At 37.5% G+C, this 20,506-nt stretch overlaps 1 protein-coding gene across 1 annotated transcript in view; it reads left to right on the top strand.

Annotated features, from left to right (window-relative positions):
- The first annotated feature begins 7,197 nt into the window (after positions 1 to 7,197).
- Amacr (Alpha-methylacyl-CoA racemase) overlaps positions 7,198 to 20,506 on the top strand; it is a 64,108-nt gene continuing 50,799 nt past the window's right edge. The window contains exon 1 of the mRNA XM_090390381.1: positions 7,198 to 7,615. Coding sequence (XP_090246507.1) covers positions 7,508 to 7,615 — 108 coding nt within the window. The 5' untranslated portion in view covers positions 7,198 to 7,507. The remainder of the gene's footprint in view (positions 7,616 to 20,506) is intronic.

Here is a 20,506-nt window from a genome sequence, read left to right as displayed (position 1 = left end):
GGCCTGACCATTGCATTATACAAAGGAATAATCACCTCCTTAACCCTGCTAGCAAAATTCCTATATATCATTGACAAAACCCCGTGACCTGCTCTGGCAATCTGTCTGCACTGTTCAGAAAACTTCATATATGACTGCACAATTACACCCAGGTCTTTTTCATTCTCCACAACCCTGAGTGTACTACTACTACACAGTTGGTTAGTTACTCTGGGGCCCCATATGCAGTACTTTGCGTTTGTGAATGTTAAACTTCAGTTACCATTTCTCAGCCCATCTGCCTTACTTTTCTACATCCTGTTGCAGTAGCATAGTGCCATTATCAACCCTGCCACCCTTTGTAACATCTGAAAACTTGGAGATTAAGCCTGGGATATCTTAATCGATATCATTGATAAATATAGAAAACAGCAATGGGCCCAACACGGAAGCCTGAGGAATTCCACTAATAACATTAGCCACGAAGAGCAGTGTTCATTAATTACCACGCTCTGTGTTCTCCCACTCAATCATCTCTTTATACATTGCATCAAACTGCTCTTAACGCCACTTGCTCCAATTTATAGAGTAGAGTAGTCTTTTATGTGCAACAACATCAAAAGCTTGATCAGAACGTATGCAATTCACAGACATATAATACACAGGTAGATGAGGTAATTCTCGAGCCGCCAAAAGATTAGTTTTTTAAAATAATCTGTTCTGCAAATTTTAAGGTATTCGAATGATTCTGAAAGCAGGGAGACAACTTGTGGTGTATTCAAATTAACTTCTAAGAGGTTAATTTGAATTAACCTCTTAGAAGTTAATTATTGTGATATCTGTTTGGTTCAAAATGTTTCACCAAACAATTAGGCAGCTGAGAAATTTGCTTTAATAGGTTGGTTTTTTTTTTTTTTTTAAACAGTCAATAATTCTGAGCTTAAGTGCCTATACAGAATTCCTTTTTAAGCAGTTCATCTGTTTCTTGATATTTTTTCGATTTTTAGCGCCCCATAAACCTCGGTGCTGTGAGCCAATGTCACTTTGGCTTACCTCTTATGCCGGTTCAGCCTCAAAAAAAAAAAAAAAAAAAAACTATTACAGTATTTTTGTCATGCCGTGCTGTGTGTCGTGTCTGTTAATTGCATGTGTTCTATGGTCGATTTTTCGGTTTTGTTGGACAAAAAAACCCCAGTTTCTGGGGGAAAAGCCTTGCTATCTACGCCTGAGACCAACTAACCCAGCGACAGAGTGAAAGAAAGCCCATTAAAGTTCCTCGCGTCATCGACGGGTCTTTACCACCCGATGTGGGGGGAGGGGGACGGTGACGGTACAACTGTACTACCCGCGCAGACATAAGTTATTCAGCCCAAGTGATTAGACTCGTTTAAGAAATAAAACCTTACTTCATTGCTTTCTATATCTCTAAAAACCATAATTTCTATTTTACATTGCAGCGCCACGCAGTCTCAACTTTATGCAATAATATATATGCACAGCGGCGTGTTCCAACACGTAACATCTTCCGATGATCGAAGATTGGAAAATTATAAGTAAAAATTAGTCATATAATACATGTATAAGGTGTGTCCACTAATTTGCCTTCTTGCCAAACAATTTTTTTTTTTTTTTTTACAGTTTGGAAGCTTCCTTTAGGCAAAAAAAGAAACATAATTAACAAAACCAATAAGTAGATTAATCATTCTACACGATAAAAAGCATGATTTTAGGGTGAAATGTGGTATACAGGATTTCATCCCTCTAAGAATAATTTCACTGACACGATCCGACTAAACATTTGGATCGGAAGATTTAAAGCACTAACAATCGAACCATAAGGGAGGAGGAAGATAAGAAGAAGAAGAATCGAAAAGATCAGTCCACTTTGTATTCTTGATAATGAAGGCCTGTTGGTGAGAAAAGGTTAGTATTGGTATAGTTAGTAAAAGATTAGTATAGAAAAGGTTATCCTGTGTGGTCAGGATTGTCTGGTACTCTGGCAGGTAAATGCATGCGTGTGAAGTTATTATTAATTGAAAAAATCCTCAGCAGTTGGACCAGCTGGATTCGTCTAACTACAAAACTGAAGCCAACTGGAGTTCTGAATATTAAAATCACCGAGGAAAATTACCTCACTGTTGGGAAAGCTGTACTGGAGAAAGTCGAATTTCAAAGAAATGAAGCCAAAGGGTTTTGAGTGTTTAGCGGAGTTAGTAGCATGAAAGCGACAACAAATGAATTTGGGAGAATGGTACAGAGAGAGATTTTGAGCCAGAGATCAAAAAGACAATTCCCAATTAACAAATACCCGAGAAGGAATATCAGGGAGAACGTATGCACAAGTACCGCACATGAAGCAAAAAAAGAGTCACAGAACGAATAATTCGGACAACTGAGATGAGTTGTAGTTAAGGCAACTCATAATTGAGATTCTATCAGAAAAAATGAAGCGCGCCTGACAGTGTTGGATTAAGGTACGGAATAGCAGGCCTACGCCCGGGGCGCCATTATTTAAGGGATGCCAAAAGCAGAAGAACAATGAGGCAAAAAATATATATCTTTAGTAAAGGACGCCGAAATACCTTGGTCCGGCACTGACACCTGGAAATGGACGTCACGAAAGTTGGTAGTGAGATCAAGTATATTTGTGAAATGAATGAGGTTGTTTTTGGAAGGTTTCGATCTTTTCTTTGACTATCACTTCCACTTCGGACAAGTGGAAGTAATTCCACTTGTCCGAAGCACTAAATTTTTAGGAGTCATCATAGACAACTGCTTTTCCTTTAATCCACATATTCAACATCTATCCGTCAAAGTTAAGAGTTTTACCGCAATGCTACTCCAAAAATACGAGACAAGACTGGGGATTGAACACTAAAACCCTACATCTATTTTATAATGCTGCCATAATCCAAATTACAACCTATGCTGCCAGCCTTTGGTTTAGACGTACTACACTTAAAACTGTACAAACTAAGTTATCCACTATTCAACATTGTTTTCTCCTTAGCCTACTTCACGTTTGCCAAACAGTATCAACTCCAGCTCTACAGACTCTTGCAGCCACTATACCACTTGACCTTCATGTTGTGTTTAGAGAGCTTTGCTTTTACATCCGCAGAGGCATTTCTACTGAATTTCAGGGAATCATTGTTAACCCTCAGGCTGATCCCAAAACTGAACGAACCGATGCTGGAATTTTTTAGTGAACACCTGGCAGAATAGATAGAATTCTACCGAAAAAGGACCTATTACCAAAAAATTCGTTCTCGACGTAACTGTAAAAATGTCTTCATTTTTACTTTTCATTTGCCTATGAGGGCTGTCACCTCACCAAGTCATCCTATACTTTTGCCACTACTGTACTTGTAGGGTGATATTCACTCCGTGTAGAAGGCTGTTTCTTTTTTTAGCGTACGCTCGTTGACGCCGCGCTAGGGAAAACAGCAGTTGAAACACTATTCCATCTTTATGAATCCGGCTGATTCACAGCAAGAGATCGTTATTCCATCGGATCGGACGAACATTGTGGATGTAATATTTAAAAAACGGTGAGAAAGTATATGACTTTCGTCGGAGAAAAGAGAGTAATGTCAATTAAGGAACATACTTTAGGGTGAAATCTGAATCTTATAACTACGGGGTGACTGTTGTCTGGAAATTCCTTGTGTAGGAACGAACGGACTTTAGATCTAGTGACTGCCGCTGGGCAGTCTGGAAATTCCACCCCATGCAGATGTGAGTTCCTTTCTCCTCATAAATTCCATTTTTTACTGTGTCAGGTCTCCAAAAAAATAACAGTCCCTGGGATTTTCATTTCCCCACGAAATTAGCCTTTTATGCAGATATATGCAGATCGGAGACAAAGAGGGAAGACGCAGACAAGAAGAGCTGAGACAAAGTGGACGGTGACACACAGACACAGAACGAACGGAGGACACAGGATGAAGAAAGAAGAGAAAGGAGGAGGAAAAAGAGAGAACGGAGAAAGATACAGGGAGAAACCCAGAGAGAGAGAGAGAGAGAGAGAGAGAGAGAGAGAGAGAGAGCCTTATCCTGAGGAAGCACTTCTTTTTCTTGAGGCTATTTCGTAAAAACGTCTTGAGAGTCTTGTTTGTTTGTTATTTGGTTTTTAGGAGCATTAGCAACTAAGGCTCCGGGAATATGCGGTGGTCATTCCCTTGACCTTTCCGCATCCTCCGTATTGGGTGGTGACGGGCTCGAACCCCGGTCTAATCAAGAAGCGTACAAATATGATCCTTCCCACCTGGCTACAGAGGCACCTTGAGAGTCTTGTGCCGCTGGCTTCTGCTCTTAGTCGTCAATGCCTGAACATTGAAAAGTTTATTCTGGTAAGTTTCACCCTATATTTGCAACACGATAGTTAATAGAATGAAAGTGTCAGACGTTAATACATAACTCTTTATTTAATAGTCCACTGACAAACAACCCTCCTCATAGGAACACTCACTACGGTAGCATCTATTTTACAACACTTAGAAATTAGAGTTTAAGATTAGCAAGATCCATTTGTATTAATGGAATACCATCAGTTATGTTTGTTAAACCTGTATAATACACTTACACATGCACCCAGATACTCGAACTGCAGGATGATTGTTGGCTTCAGAGAGTACGGGCAGCAGTGCCAATGGAAGATTACATGAAGAACGCAGTCAAGTTGGTACACATGTACCATTATCCCTATAACATATCGTTTATCCATTGATAAGAGTTCTTATGTAATTATATTCACCCAGGGGCTGACATCTGTTGAGTATGGGCTTGGCACACCCAGGGTCCTGAGCAGGATATCATCATTCTTCTTTTTATTGGTGATTCCCTTTTACTTCTGACCCTTGCGCTCGCGCTCTCTCTCTCTCAGGGTTAAAAAAAATTTTTTTTTGGCTGGTGCAGTATAAGCCTCAGGCTTCCTTGCACCATATGGCTAATAATAATAATACGAAGAATACAACCACTTTATTTTACATCTGTTTGTATGCTATAATTAATAAACCATGTTTTGTTTAATCATCCTTGCCTCTTAGCCATTCTCTTGCTACACGTTATCCACAGCACGAGTTTTATAATGAAGGAATCACGTTTTTCGGCATTTTGAGGTCTAACTAATAGGAAGATTTCAGAATGAATAAACACCCGATTTTGATGTTGCGAGTCTATTCTCCACGATTCAGAATAGACCTTGAGAACACAAGATTGTTGTCCTAATCTATAAACCACTAGTCGATCATATAAAACACAAGCGTTTTCTGGAACATCAATACCCGAACGAACTTGCCCGGAAACCTTATTGTACACATTGAATATTGAATAATAGTAGGAGTTGATTGCCTTAATCTCCATTTGATGAATGATGTCCAGCAAACGAACCCCTGTGGAACATAACTGCACTACTTTCATCGTCCACGAGAAAATAGTTTTCACTCACTGTTTACCATCTATATACTAACTGGACATGGCTCGCTTTACGCAAAACTCTACCAATTCAGATTTTCTAATAGTCTCCTGTCGATGTGGGCTACCGGAAGACGCTCCTCACGTACTTTTTGAATGCTCCATTTACGAGGACTTAAGATTGGCTCTTAAGGCAACAGTACCACACTTGTCTCTCAGATGTGAGAAGTCACTCATATCTGTCAACAATTTCCAGGCCCTTCAAACCTTCTGCAATGCCGCTTTTAATCGCAGGAAGACTTTCAACGTCAATGTTAATGCAAGCAATCAAACTGAAAACACTTCATAAATGAAAATACAACCTATTGCCTCGTTTGTTGTCCTGATGACGTAATGTCCAAAATTTTGCTGGTTTTCAAGAACACACGAAGATTTTAACATGCTGCATTTTTCTGGTTCATTCTTTTTCAAGCCTCTCCACAACTCAATTGTTCCTCTGCACAGTGATACCGTCATCAACCAATGACTTCTGATACCACCCCAGATTAACAGAATTATATCTAGAACTTGTTCCTGCTGATCTTGTTTTTGAATGACATTACTACTTCTTTTTGACAGTACACCTTTTCTCTTTGTGTTCTACTTTGGGCAGCACTGCATAAAGACGTGGGCAAAGACATAGATAAAAATTTTATTATATTTTTTATTTATTTATTTACTTCATGCTATTCTCTTCTTTATTTCTTCGTCTTCTGCTGACCTGTCTCCTGGGAATGACTGCGTGCGCGCGTGCTGTTGCCGGCACGGGGTTCTTTTGAATGGCTCCAAACTCTCTTTGGACATTCAGTGCGTGACTGTTGAAGTTGGCCATGGTACATGCGTAGTTGTGGCATACCTCCCCGTGGTGTAGACGGACACCTGGCAGGCTTTCCAGGTAATCGCTTGCCTGGTGACAAAACGGCCAGAAACAACTAAACAACACACACACTGTAGGAACATAATATTACATATTTCTGGCCTGTTACAGTGCTCTGTAACCATCACAGGGTTCAAAGGCGGAGTTGAACTTTCGTTCAGGTGCCGTCCTACATAAGATACTATACATGTCTACATGTCTTTTCTTTTCTTTGGCTATTCATGATGCATTCAGAAGATAAACAAAAAAGTAGAGGCCGGCAGTGGCATAGGAACTAATGAAATTTTTGGATATGGCATGAATATACCCAGATGCTTGACATAATGTGGCTTCCACAATACCTCCCCCCATACACACATTACTCGGACTCGCTACATTCATGACCTGGCAGAGTGGTGGGAGCCAGTTTATACACTTGATATTCGAGATATCTCCTAGAGAGTTACCAATAGATTCCAGTCCGATGGATTATCTTTTAAAGATTTTCGCAGATCGGCCTGCAAAAACGTTTAAGAGCCATAGAGATATAAGGAACTTTGTTTTTGGTAGTAGCAATGGAAAAAAAAAAAAAAAAAAAAGCAGAAGCTGCGGTTTGTCACACGTCCATAATTTCATGTACACACTTAAAAATAACATAATTTATTAACGAGTGAACCGTTTCGTAAAATTTTCTATTTCGACCCCAGGCAGGCTTTCCGTTAACAAACACTGGATACATTAATGGACAACACAACTTTAGTAGGGCAAATTTTTGACAAAAAAAAAAAAAAAAAAACAGTTGTGAAACCAGGTTTTAATATTTCAAATTTCTGAGGTGGCACCCCTAGGTAATGGCGCCTCACGCAGAGTTTTATATGTTATTGTAGGATTGAAAAGTTTTTTTTTTTTTGTAAATAAATATTTGCGGAACGAATGATATAAATCATGAAGTGGACGAGTAGCTGGGGATCTCTTTGCTTTGCAATATGATATTTGAATGTTCAGTTATATCTTATTTTGAATGGGCCTATTGGATAATGAGTGTCACGTGAGAACCACGAGTGTACACGTTGGGTGAAATAAACGTGATCGTGGTTGTTTTCTGTGCATCTCCAGATGAATTTAAGTTAGCGTCAGTTTCCTGCATCAACTTAATTAGTAAAATAGTGAGAAAATATTAAGATATATACAACTTTGTGGTCACATATATTCGATTAGATGGCATTACGTGGGATAAAAGTATTAGAACTGGGCGGTCTCGCTCCCGCACCCTTTTGTGGAATGATTCTGTGCGATTTTGGTGCTACAGTTACAAGAATAGACAAGGCAAGTTTTCTTTGCCTTTTAGCTTGGTAAACGAGACTTTAAAAAAAAAAAGTTCATTGATAACAACTGAAATGCCAACGAACAATCGTTAGTCATGAAATTTCAGTTCGAGTGCATGTTTCTTGTTTCGAAACTAATTTAATTAAGCACATTATTTACAATCTGTATACAATACTCAAGGTTTCGTCTAACTAATGCTTTAAATAACGAAACATAGACTGTTTTTACTAGTAAAAAAATACCCTCAATTCAGCACCCTCATTTACATGAAAAGAAGCGGCGAAATAAGCAAACACTTTAGCCTTCATTATGAGTGCATCCTTTGGTTTGGAGGAGGTCCTGCAGATTGTAGATGTGCAAATGTCTCCTCTGATTCACATTGGGGGTGGGGGTGACAAAAGGGTAAAGTGGGTAATTACAGATCTAAAGGTTTGACTTCTGTTCCAGGGAATAAAATGGAATCAGGTTAAAGACGTAATGCAGAGCTTGACAGGAATGCAGTTATATGGCATTCACAGCATGGATTTTTAAAGAGAGATTCTTGTCTGACCAATCTGATTAGCTACTATACCACAGTCAGAGGGACTGCATGTACAAAATAATTTTGACATCGTATACTTAGTTATCAGTAAAGCTTTCGACATTGTTGCACAAGAAAGACTGCTGTACAAACTGGAGGAGTGTGGCATTATGAGCAAGTTATTGCTGTGAATAAAGGGATAATTGAATAGCAGATGAAAGAGAGTGGTTATTAATGGGCACCGCTCATCTTGGATTTGTGGAATCCATTGCAACCCAGTGCTAGGTTCCTTATCGATTTCATTATTTATCAGTGATACTGATGAAGGCATATCAATTTTAATTTGTAAGTTTGCTGATAATACAAAGGTTGGCAAGGTGGTTGATGACAGGAATCAAGGTGTATTAATGTAGCAAGGCATACAGAAATTTTACAGTGGACTGAGAAGTGGCAAATTGAGGTTTAAAAATTGATAAATGCAAAGTGCTGAATATAGATAACAGTAACACGAAAATAATACCAGTAGTAATCGTATGGCCAGACATGAATTTCTGTGCAGTGCAGACAGTTGCCTAGGGCAACTCATTATTCTGTCAATGATATTCAGAAATTTTCAAGTAGGAAAAAGGAGGTGATTATCCCATTGTATAAGGCAATGGTTAGGCCACACATTCCACACATTACAAGTCTGGAAGCCTCATTTTAGGAAAGCTATAGATGTGTTGGATAGGGTGCAGAGAAGAGCAACAAGATTAGCTAGGAGCCAAAAAGAATTCTCTTACTCAAAAAAAAAAAAAATTAATAAATTTTCTGTTTATACTCTGGCACGACAACCAAGTCAGTAGAGTTTACAATAAATCGTCAATACAAATATTTATCGTATTTAGTAGTCACAGGCTTGAACCCTGGTCCACTCAAGGAACGCGTGCTATACACTCTCGCTCCTGACCACTCGGCTACTTCAGACTTGGTACCTGCAAGGAGACCTGATTGTAGTGTTTAAAGCTTTAAATGCTAATGCCATTCTTATTCTTTCTCAGATGACACACATAAGGGCATATAACATTTAAATATTTACAATTAAATTGAAAAATGATGGCCGTAGGACAGATGAGTGAAAATTGATTGTTGCAACAAAGTTCAATCTGGTGATGTGGAAGTGAGTCCTGCAAATAAATTTAAGGAGGAATTGATCATTAAAGGGGATGGAACCAACAATGTTTTTTTTTTGCTGATGCTGTATAAGCTTGATTGCTTTGCATTATTTACCACTATTAATACTTTTAAGTGCTTAAGGTTTAAAGCCTTAAACACTTCTATCAGGTCACCATGCAACTGCAGTTTGCAGAACCCAAGTATTTCTTGGTAAGAATACCTTTGTGCACCCAACCAATCTTGTTTTTCTTCTGTGCCATTTTTTCCAAGGGATCTTCATCTTTCCTAAAATGAGGTTTCCAAAGCTTTATTCAAGATATTGCCTGACTACTGCCTTATACAATGAGATAATCAACTCTCTTTGTCCCTGCTGGAAAATTTCCTGTATATATTCACAGAATCCCACAATCTGCTCTAGTCTTGTAATGATTTACATGTCTACTGTGTTCAGAATTTCATTTCAGAATATACAATTACCCCAATCTTTTTCATTATCAACCCCAAGGGCTCACATCTAGTGAATATGGGCATGGCACTCCCAGGGTACTGAGCTGGATATCATCATTCTTCTCTTCTTGATGATTCCCTCCTACTTTTGTCTCTTTCTCTCAGGGTAACTTGGGAATTTTTTTTTTGGCTGGTGCAGCATAAACCTCAGGCTTCCTTGCACCATATAGCTAATAATAATAAACTATCTTGAGTAATCATCCAAGTAGATTATCCAAATTCTAATCAACTCTCTTTGTCCCAGCTGGCAAATTTCTTGTATATATTCAGAGAACCTCACAAGCTGCTCTAGTTTTGCAATGATTTACGTGTGCTCTGCTCAGAACTTCATTTCAGAATATACAGTTACCCCTAGATCTTTTTCATTATAAACTACCCTAAGTAATCTAAGTAGATTCCCCAAATTCCATTTAGGTAAGCTGTTGCCTAAGTGCAGTAACTTGCATTTATTATTGTTTAACCCAAATTTCCATTTTTCAGCCATCTAACTAGTTCATCTAGATCTTGAAGTAGCACTAAACACCTTCCCACCTTTGTAACATCAGCAAACTTAAATGTCAAACTTGAAATACCTACATCATTATCATTAATAAATAACAGTAAGAGGCCTAACACCAAATTCTGTGGCACCTCTCTCATAAAATTAACCATGAAGAATAGGTTTCTCCTACCACTTAACCATCCATATTACTAACTTACTTCTTATGCAACATTGTTCCATTTTATACAAATCATACTTCACAAATAGCACTATCTGGGAAATTAACAGGCATGAATGGATCAACACAATCACCGAAGAAGCAGATGAGGATCAATCTGCAAAATATTTGGTGAATAGAGTTTGTACATTTCATAGTATAAATAATAAAATAATCTTTAGTGTTATCTATAAGTATTTTTTCATTTTTGCTTACTGTTATCCATATGTAGAACCTTTTTATCTATTGGTGCTCTACATAATGGCAATTTTTTGGATTAACTGAATTTTACCAGGTCTTGTTGAAGTAGTACACTTTGGTTACTATTGTTAACTACCCTCTGAACTTATGTATCATAAGTAAACTTTGATGTAAAACTTATTATACTTTCATAGATGTCATTAACAAATATCAACACCTAGAAGGGAACTAGTACCAAACCCTGTAGCACTCTGCTCAACACCGAAAAGTAGTACCCTAGAATTATTGGGTAGCAGTAATCCTAATGTAATGTACCAAATGGATGCCATTAAACTGAAGAGTGTAGATAATGAAAAGGACTTGAAAGTAATTATACAATCTGATATGAAGTTTTCTCAGCAGTGTAGACAGGCTGCTAGGATAGTTCATTTGGTTCTGTCAATGATATACAGGATATTTCAATTAAAAGGTGCCAGAGTCTATCTTACTGATTTTTAGATTTAGGTTATTTTTCATCTGGATCTGTTTTGTTATATTTTGGCTGAAATTTTTTGAATCTGATGTTAAAATTGGACTAAGTATTATTGTTTAGATTTTGATTTTTAAATTAAAATTTTTGCCTAATCTACTTTCTTCTAAATGAAAAGATTGTTTTCCATCTTCAGTTTAGTCTAAATGAATGTGAACCAATATTTTTTGAAACAAAAATAAAAAAATTCAAATTCAAATGGCTGTAGCATGAGGAGACATGACAATTGCAATCGTGGACACCAGTTCACAGATAAATGTGTGAACTGAAGAGTGAATATCACACAACCATTAGTGTTTGTTTTTTGTTCAAATAAAATCAGTTTACATTCTTTTCACAAGTACAGACATGACATTTTTAGACTAAACCAATGAAAAGGAACAACTTTCCCACTGAGAAAAAAAGCAGCTGATAGGCAAAATTTTAATTCAGAAAGCATAAAATCAGAACAGTAATATTTAATTCAATTTTAATAAAAAAATTAAAAAATTTCCATCCAAATATGAAAAAAAAAAGGGTCCAAATAACAAATCACCTAAACCAAAAAACAACTTTGTTCTGTGATAATGGATACAATTATCATATTTAGCAGTCATGCAGACCCAAACCACAGTCAACTTAAACACATGCTACTTTCACACTAACCACTCTATTATATCAAACCTGAAAAGAAGCTTATTCTATTATATAAAGTGATGGTTAGGTTGGGTCTTCAGTATTGCATACAGGCTTGGAGACTCCATTTGTGAAAAGATATGGACCTGTTGAAAAGGATAAGAGAAAAGGAAAGGTTAAGGGCATAAAGGCATATTCTTGCAAAGAGAGACCCAAGTTTTCTAAGATAGAGTATTTGGAAGCCAGGCATCTGAGCAGTGACTGATCAGCATGTTTAAGGCTGAATAAATGTTTAAGATTTGAGTAAATTAAATGTTGAGGGATTTTTGCACTTAGTCACACAAGATACACAAGGGGACATATATAAACCGAGAGGAGATAATTGTAGAGATATACAAAAATTTTTCTTTAGTCAAAGAGTTGGAATCAGCACATGCCTACTCTTCTGGAATTTGGAAGTCTATTAAAATTTAAGAAAAGACTGAGTAAATACTTGAAAGAAATAGAATTAGCATTAGTTGTGGCAAATGATGCAAGAAAGCAAGCTTTCTTGATGCTGTATAGCATCAACAAAAAAAAAACTTCCCATTTCACCTATTCATTCCCTCCAATAGTTTGTCTAGTTCTTCCCTGAATTTATTTAAGTTATCAACTTCCACAACAGATGAAAGTTTGTTCCAGAAATCGCCCACCTGCTGGCTACAAAGGCAAACTTCTGCTCATCTATTCTGCAAATATGTAAATGAAGTGGGGAAAGGTGACATTGGTTACTTCATTTTAATTTATATTGGTTGCTGCTACTCAAGCTTGCTTCCTTGCATCACTTTGCCAATGCTAATACTGTATTATAAATACTATTACTAATACAGTCGGAGAATGTTCTGATTGTTATTGTTGCTGTTGTTTGTTATTTGGTTTTTAGGAGCATTAGCAACTAAGGCCATATTGCTCCGGGATATGCGGTTGTCATTCCCTGACCTTTCTGCATCCTCCGTATTTGGTAGTCATGGGCTCGAACCCCGGTCTATCAAGAAGCGTGAGCTATGCACTGCTACTCCCGCCCACCTGGCTATGGAGGCGCCAATGTTCTGATGGCATCACAACTTAGAGATATAAATGTAATTCCCTTTTGTGTGAAAAAAATCTGCAGCTGAGAAAACTACAGTGAGTTAACTTTCAGTATATATGCCATAAAAATTTGAGATATCTGATATCAGTAAATTAATATAAATGTGTGATGGAGAAAAATATTTCATAATATTATATCAGTACTAGTATGGATACACTATTTATTTCCTTTACAGTAAAATAAATTCTACGAATGACAACTATGTTATATACAAGTCAGAACAAAACAGTACAAATATACTTGCTATCACTTCGGATGGAAACAAAACAGCTAATTTTCATTGACATATGTACCATTAAAAGTTTGTAAGGATATTAGCAGGATATTGGAAGAAAGCAAGCTTATGCAGCATCAGCCAAAAAAAAAATGCACTGCTACTCCTGCCCACCTGGCTATGGAGGCGCCAATGTTCTGATGGCATCACAACTTAGAGATATAAATGTAATTCCCTTTTGTGTGAAAAAAATCTGCAGCTGATAAAACTACAGTGAGTTAACTTTCAGTATATATGCCATAAAAATTTGAGATATCTGATATCAGTAAATTAATATAAATGTGTGACAGAGAAAAATATTTCATAATGTTATATCAGTACTAGTATGGATACATTGTTTATTTCCTTTACAGTAAAATAAATTCTATGAATGACAACTATGTTATATACAAGTCAGAACAAAACAGTACAAATATACTTGCTATCACTTCGGATGGAAACAAAACAGCTAATTTTCATTGACATATGTACCATTAAAAGTTTGTAAGGATATTAGCATTAGTAGAGGCATTTGATGCAAGAAAGCAAGCTTATGCAGCATCAGCCAAAAAAAAAAATAAATAAATAAATAAATAACCACTTCCACTTCACCCCTCTGTTCGTTCGAAATACCTGTCCAGCTGAGCCTTAAACTTATTTAGGCTATCAACTTCCACGACAAGGGATGGAAGTCTGTTCCATCAACCAACCACCCGCTGGCTAAAGGCAAATTTCTGCACGTCTATCCTACATCTGTCTTTCCTCAATTTGAATTTATGCCCTCTCAGGTGATTATTCTGAGCAAGAGGAAGAATCCCATCAGCATTGAGCATGCTCAAACCATTCAAGGCTTTATACACCTCAATCAGATCACCTCGCTGGTGCCTAGTCCCCAGACACTGTAATTTGCAAAACTTAAGCCTTTCTTCGTAAGAGCACCCCTTTGTTCCATTCACTAATCTTGTTGCCCTTCCTCTGTACTTGTTCCAGCAGCTCTACATCCTTCTTGAAATGAGGCCTCCAGGCCTGTATATAGTACTTTAGGTGTGGCCTGACCATTGCCTTATACAAGGGAATAATTACCTCCTTATCCCTGCTAGAAAAATTCCTATATATCATTGACAATACACCATGAGCTACTCTTGCAGCCCATCTGCACTGCTCAGAGAACTTCATATCTGCCTGCACAACCACCCCCAGGTCCCTTTCATTCTCTACCACTGTCAGTGTAGTACCACAGAGTTGATAAGTTTCTCTGGGGTTGCTGTTTCCCATAAGTAGTACTTTACATTTGTCAAGGTTAAACTTCATTTGCCACCTCTCAGCCCATCTGCTCAACCTTTCCAGATCCTGTTGCAGCAGCAGCATAGTGTCAGTAGTGTCCTTGACAACCCTGCCAACCTTTGTACCTTCTGCAAACTTGGACATTAAGCTTGATATACCATCATCAATATCATTTATAAATACAGAAAACAATAATGGACCCAATACTGAACTCTGAGGGACTCCACTAATAACATTAGTCCACAATGAGCAGTGTCCATTGATTACCACTCTCTGTCTTCTCCCCCTCAACCACCCCTTTATCCATAGCAGCAATTTGCCTCCAATGCCACACTGCTCCAATTTGTGCAGCAGTCTTCCATGTGCAACAGTATCAAAAGCCTTTCTAAGATCCAAGTATATAATATCAAAGTTATTCCCTGCATCCAGTTCTTTTGTGACTGCATCATAGTATCCAATCAAATTGGTCAGGCAAGACTTCCCCTTAACAAAACCATGCTGTGTCCGAGCTATAACTGAAGTCTTGTCTAGATGATCCTGCAGTGCTTCTTTAACCAGTGCCTCCATTAATTTTCTGGGAACAGAAGTTAAACTCACAGGTCTATAATTACTTGTGTCAGCCTTTGATCCTCCTTTGTGAATTGGGGTCACATTTGCACATCTCCAGTCCATGGGTTCCTCCCCTGAGTCCAAGGAAGCTCTCATAATTAGGGCTAAGGGTTTGCTTACTTCCTTTGCTGCCTCCTTTAATATAACTGGATAGATCCCATCCACCCCAGGTGCCTTTCTTGTGTTTATCTTCAACAATTTCTCCTCCACTTTACTCTCAGTTATTACAAGATTCTCTAGCTTACTGCCAGAGTTGAATACACCTCTGGCATTCCCCTCGCTGAATAACTCCTCATGTGTGAATGTCGATGCAAAATATTCATTTAGTTCGTTAGCTACCTGAGCAGGATCATCAACAATTGACTCATCGATATCAAGTGGACCAATCTGATTCATCCCCTTCCTGCTAGAGTTTACATAAGTAAAGATCTCTTTGCTGTTTTTCTTTGCATCCCTTGCCAAAGATTTCTCGTAATCTGCCTTCGCCTGTCTAACCTCCTTTGTAACTTGGTTACAGATCAACTTGTATCTATCATAGGCTTCTGTGTCACATGTTAATTTGTATGTATCCCATGCATTTTTCTTCTCTGCCATATGTCTCATTAGTTCATCTGACATCCATTTAGGCCTAAACCTTGATATTTCTTAGTTGGTATGTAAAGCCTAGTAGCTTCCCAGATAAGTTCTTTGAATGCTTCCCATTTTGCATTTGCTGTTGGTAACATCATCAGTTGATCCCACTGTATAGAATTTAAATACTGTCTCAGTCCATCGTAGTCACCTTTACGAAAGCAATAACCCTTCCCTTTATCCCTAATGGTAGTCACCTCTTTGAGTAAATCCCACTTCAGCACACTGTGATCACTGCCACGTAGTGGTTCATTTATCTGCAGATTCTTAATGCATGAAGAATCACTACTGATAATCAAATCAAGAGTATTACTCCCTCTAGTTGCCTCCCGAACATGCTGATGTAGAAAGCAATCATCCAATAAATCCACAAAAGCCTTGCTAGTGTGTGAGTGACCAGCCTCCAAATTCCAGTCAATATCTGGGAAATTAAAATCCCCCATTATAAGACTCTCTGATTTACTGGCCCACTCTATTTCCCTGTACAGCTTCTTATTATACTCATCAGAGTCATTAGGCCTATAGCACACTCCTACTCTCAATTTTGATCTCCCAATGCTTATGTCACACCAAACTGACTCGACACTGCACTGTCCAGCGATGTCGATTGGCTTCACTTCCTTGGATTTTATGTATTTCTTAACTAATAGCATAACCCCTCCTCCCTTCCTATCCTGTCTATCCTTTCTGTAGACATTGTACTCCCCAAATTCCAGTTCTGCATTCCTTATATCTGTGTTACACCACGTCTCTGAAATCCCAATAAAGTCTGCCTTTGATGTTTTGAGCAATACCTCAAATTCATCAAATTTATTTACCAAACTCCTAGCATTGGTGTACACGCAAGTATACATGCACCTGTTCCTATTCTTAGCTACCCTAACACAACCCATGTGTTTACTTGTACCCCAATGATTCCCAGCAGTCTCTGAAATATCCTGCATCTTATTTTCCAGGCTGCTGCTTATTCCAATAGAAGCAGTGCAAGAATCACTTTCACCTCTGCCAGTGGCTACTGTTAATCCATTAGTCCTTGTATCCCCCCAATAAAATATCAGTAAGGATATTAGTCAATATCCTTACTGATATTTTTATTGACCGATACTGATTAATATCCTTAAAATATCAGATTTAATTAATATCCTTAAAATATCAGATTTAATTAATATCCTTAAAATATCAGATAAAACTGTTAGTTGAGGCCAACTATATCACCTTTTGAGACAAGGTGTACAAACAAATTTTTGGATTACCAATGGGTTTGGGCCTGAGTGGCTTAATATCAGAGATCTATCTCTCAACGATTGAACATATACATTTGACACCTTTTCGACCCCGTATCACATACTATGGGAGGTATTTAGACAATGTTCTAGTTATTACTGATAGTAGTACTATCCAAGACATTTTACATTCGTTTAATAATATTCATTCTAGACTCAAATTTACATTGTAAAGGGAGGATACAGATACAAAGTCATTAAACTTTCTAAATTTCACGCTTACTCGGGACTTGAATGAGATCCTTTTTTTTTTTTTTTTTCTTTGGTAGTTGTTGGCGCATCGGCTTCTGTGGCCATAATGCACCTCCCAAAGTTTTTGCAGTACTTTGATCCAAGCCCGAGGCGGGATTCGAACCCGCGACCTTTGGGTTGCTAGGCAGGCACTTTACCCACCGGCTAGCCCGGTCGGCGAATAAGATCCAATTTAGCATCTATCGAAAACCTACAAACACCAGTATGCTTCTACATTATAATAGCTATCACCCGTTCACCTACAAAAGATCGATTATCTTTAATCAATTTCTAAATGCCTATAAATATTCAACGGCGATCCCCTTGCCACAATAAACCGGATTAGGGTGCAGGCTAAGGATAGGATACAAATACTACACCAACCAACAATAGTAATATCAAAAAATGCTTTATTTCTGTGCCATATGTTGAACAGTGGCACAAACAGCTTAATAGATTCTTTAAAGATACCGAATTTAAAATTGTGGCCAGGCCAATACAGAAATCACACACTATACTGAACAATCGCTTGGTTCTTTCCACGTTCGCAACACAAATTAATGACCTGGTATACAACATTTCTTGCGGTGATTGCAACTTGTCTTACTAAGGTTCGATGCGTTTTTCTCTGAATATTCATGTAAATCAACATGAAGACTCAGTTCGTGCTTCTCGTTCAGCAGCGTCAGAATTAGCCTTTCATGCCATTAATGAAAAACATACTTTTTTATTTAACAAGGCCAAAATACTTAATGTCCAACGTAATTATATGCAACTATTAATTGCAGAAACCATGGAAATTAAATTACATGAGAATTCTGTTAATGTTCGTCAGCCATATTTGATCTCCGATGCGTGGACCTTTATGCGCATGCGTGAAGACAAATAATCACTCTTTCAGTTTCATGTTCAACCCTATTTGGTAATTTTCATTCCTGTGATCACGACATACGGCCGAAAAGCGTTGTCAGCTTCAGGAAAGAAAAATCGTTTTGAATATTTTCGTTAGATTCTTTTTAATTGCGTTAAATTGATTTTTAATTATTTTTTACTCTAATGTAAGTTTTTTGATTTTTTCGTTTTAATTTCTGGAGAGTATCATACGGAAGTGTTCTACGTACTATATTGAGGTAAACTCCTCTTATTATTTTACAACGTAAATGGAACTAAATTACAAAAATCTATAAATTATTTGAAATACTATAAAATAATATGGGAGTCTCCAATATTGATATGAAATTCGATATTGAATGACATCCTGGGAAACATCAAAACTGAAACAGTTACTCTGCTTTTATTTTAATTTATGAATATTTATGAAAAAGATATATTCAAGAATGGTTGATTAGGAATACATATATCATTAAAAATCAAATTAGGTTAACACGTGATGTGGTACACTCAAGGTAAAACAGGATTCGCAATAAAATCTATACAGTATACTATCAGTACACTGTGCAGATACAAACAGAATAAATAGCAGTAATCACTGTTTCAAGTCAATAACAGTTAAGAGATTAAAAAAACAAATGGATTACAACATACTGAGGAGCAACTACAAGCAATCATAATGGAGGTTAGATTTTTAAATAAATAATTACAATATATGCATTCAATAGATTTGCTTCAATTTAGTAGTAAATAATGTTTAAAATGTTTGTAGTTTTATGAGGATAATGTCAAAATAATTTAGAAACAGTAAATATTTTTTTTTATAGAGGGACATGCATCATGCACAAACTGATATTCAAATGAAACATGCAAGTACAGTAGAACCCGGATAAGAAGTTTTCCAAAGGACTGGAGGTTTAGAACTTCTTACATGGGAAAACTTCTTAGAAGGGAAAATGACCTAAGGGTATGAAATATTAACTACACAAAGAAAAATGAAAAGATACACATACATAAGTTAAAGATCATTTTTAAGTACTATTTCAGAATTTATAAATATTTCACTCTGCCTATGGGAAACATTTTTAAATTGAGGATTTCTTAAGAAACATTCTTCATTAAACTCATTATCAAGTTGGAAGAATGAGCTCCATTGGAGTTTCAACTTACCTTAAAAGGTCACAATTACAGTAAGACAGAGCAATAATCTACTAATTAATTCAGAACTGTTCACAACCATCAGAACTTAATGCTTAATGTGGTCTACATATCCAATTATGGATATCAATGAAAACAATTGCAATATGTCATTCCATTATATCAAAATGTTTATACTAAAAAGGTTTTAGCGCTGGTTAACAAACTCACTAATCGAACAAGTTAGTGCCAAGCATCATTTTAGTTAGCATTAGTAAAGACCCATGATGCAAGAAAGCAAGCTTATATAGCATCAGCCAAAAAAAAAAAAAAAAAACCCCCTTCTAATATCACCCATCCACTCACTCCAAATGTTTGTCTAGTTCTGCCTTGAATCTATTTAAGCTATCAACTTCTACGACAGATGGAAGTTGGTTTCAGCAATCAACCACATGCTGGCTAAAGGCAAACTTCCGCACATCTATCCTACAACTGTCTTTCCTTATTTTGAATTTATGCCCTCTCGGGCGGCGCCTCCGTAGCCAGGTGGGCAGGAGCAGCAGTGCGTAGCACACGCTTCTTGATTAGACCGGGGTTCGAGCCCGTGACCACCAAATACGGAGGATGCGGAAAGGTCAGGGAATGACCACCACATATCCCCGGAGCAATATGGCCTTAGTTGCTAATGCTCCTAAAATCCAAATAACAAACAAACAAACAAGCCCTCTCGGGCAATTATTCTGAGCAAGATTAAGAATCCCATCAGCATTGAGCATGCACAAACCATTCAAGGCTTTATACACCTCAATCAGATCACCTCGCAGGTGCCTAGTCTCCAGACACTGAAATTTGCAAAACTTAGCCTTTCTCTGCATTCGCTCCAGAAGCTCTACATCCTTCCTAAAATTAGGCCTCAAGACCTGTATACAGTACTCAAGGCGTGGCCTGACCTGACCTGACCATTGCCTTATACAAGGGGATAATCACCTCCTTATCCCTGCTAGAAAAATTCCTGTATATCATTGACAAGTTAGTGCCAAGCATCATTTTAGTTAGCATTAGTAAAGACCCGTGATGCAAGAAGCAAACTTATATAGCATCAGCCAAAAAAAAAAAAAAAAACCCCCTTCTAATATCACCCATCCACTCACTCCAAATGTTTGTCTAGTTCTGCCTTGAATCTATTTAAGCCACCATGAGCTACTCTTGTAGACCATCT

Source organism: Mastigoproctus giganteus, chromosome 2 (assembly GCF_048544385.1).
Source record: "Mastigoproctus giganteus isolate SK-2022 chromosome 2, ASM4854438v1, whole genome shotgun sequence".
Taxonomy (NCBI): Eukaryota; Metazoa; Arthropoda; class Arachnida; order Uropygi; family Thelyphonidae; genus Mastigoproctus; species Mastigoproctus giganteus.
Note: the sequence above shows the minus strand (reverse complement) of the source record. Positions and strands in the feature narration are given on the sequence as shown.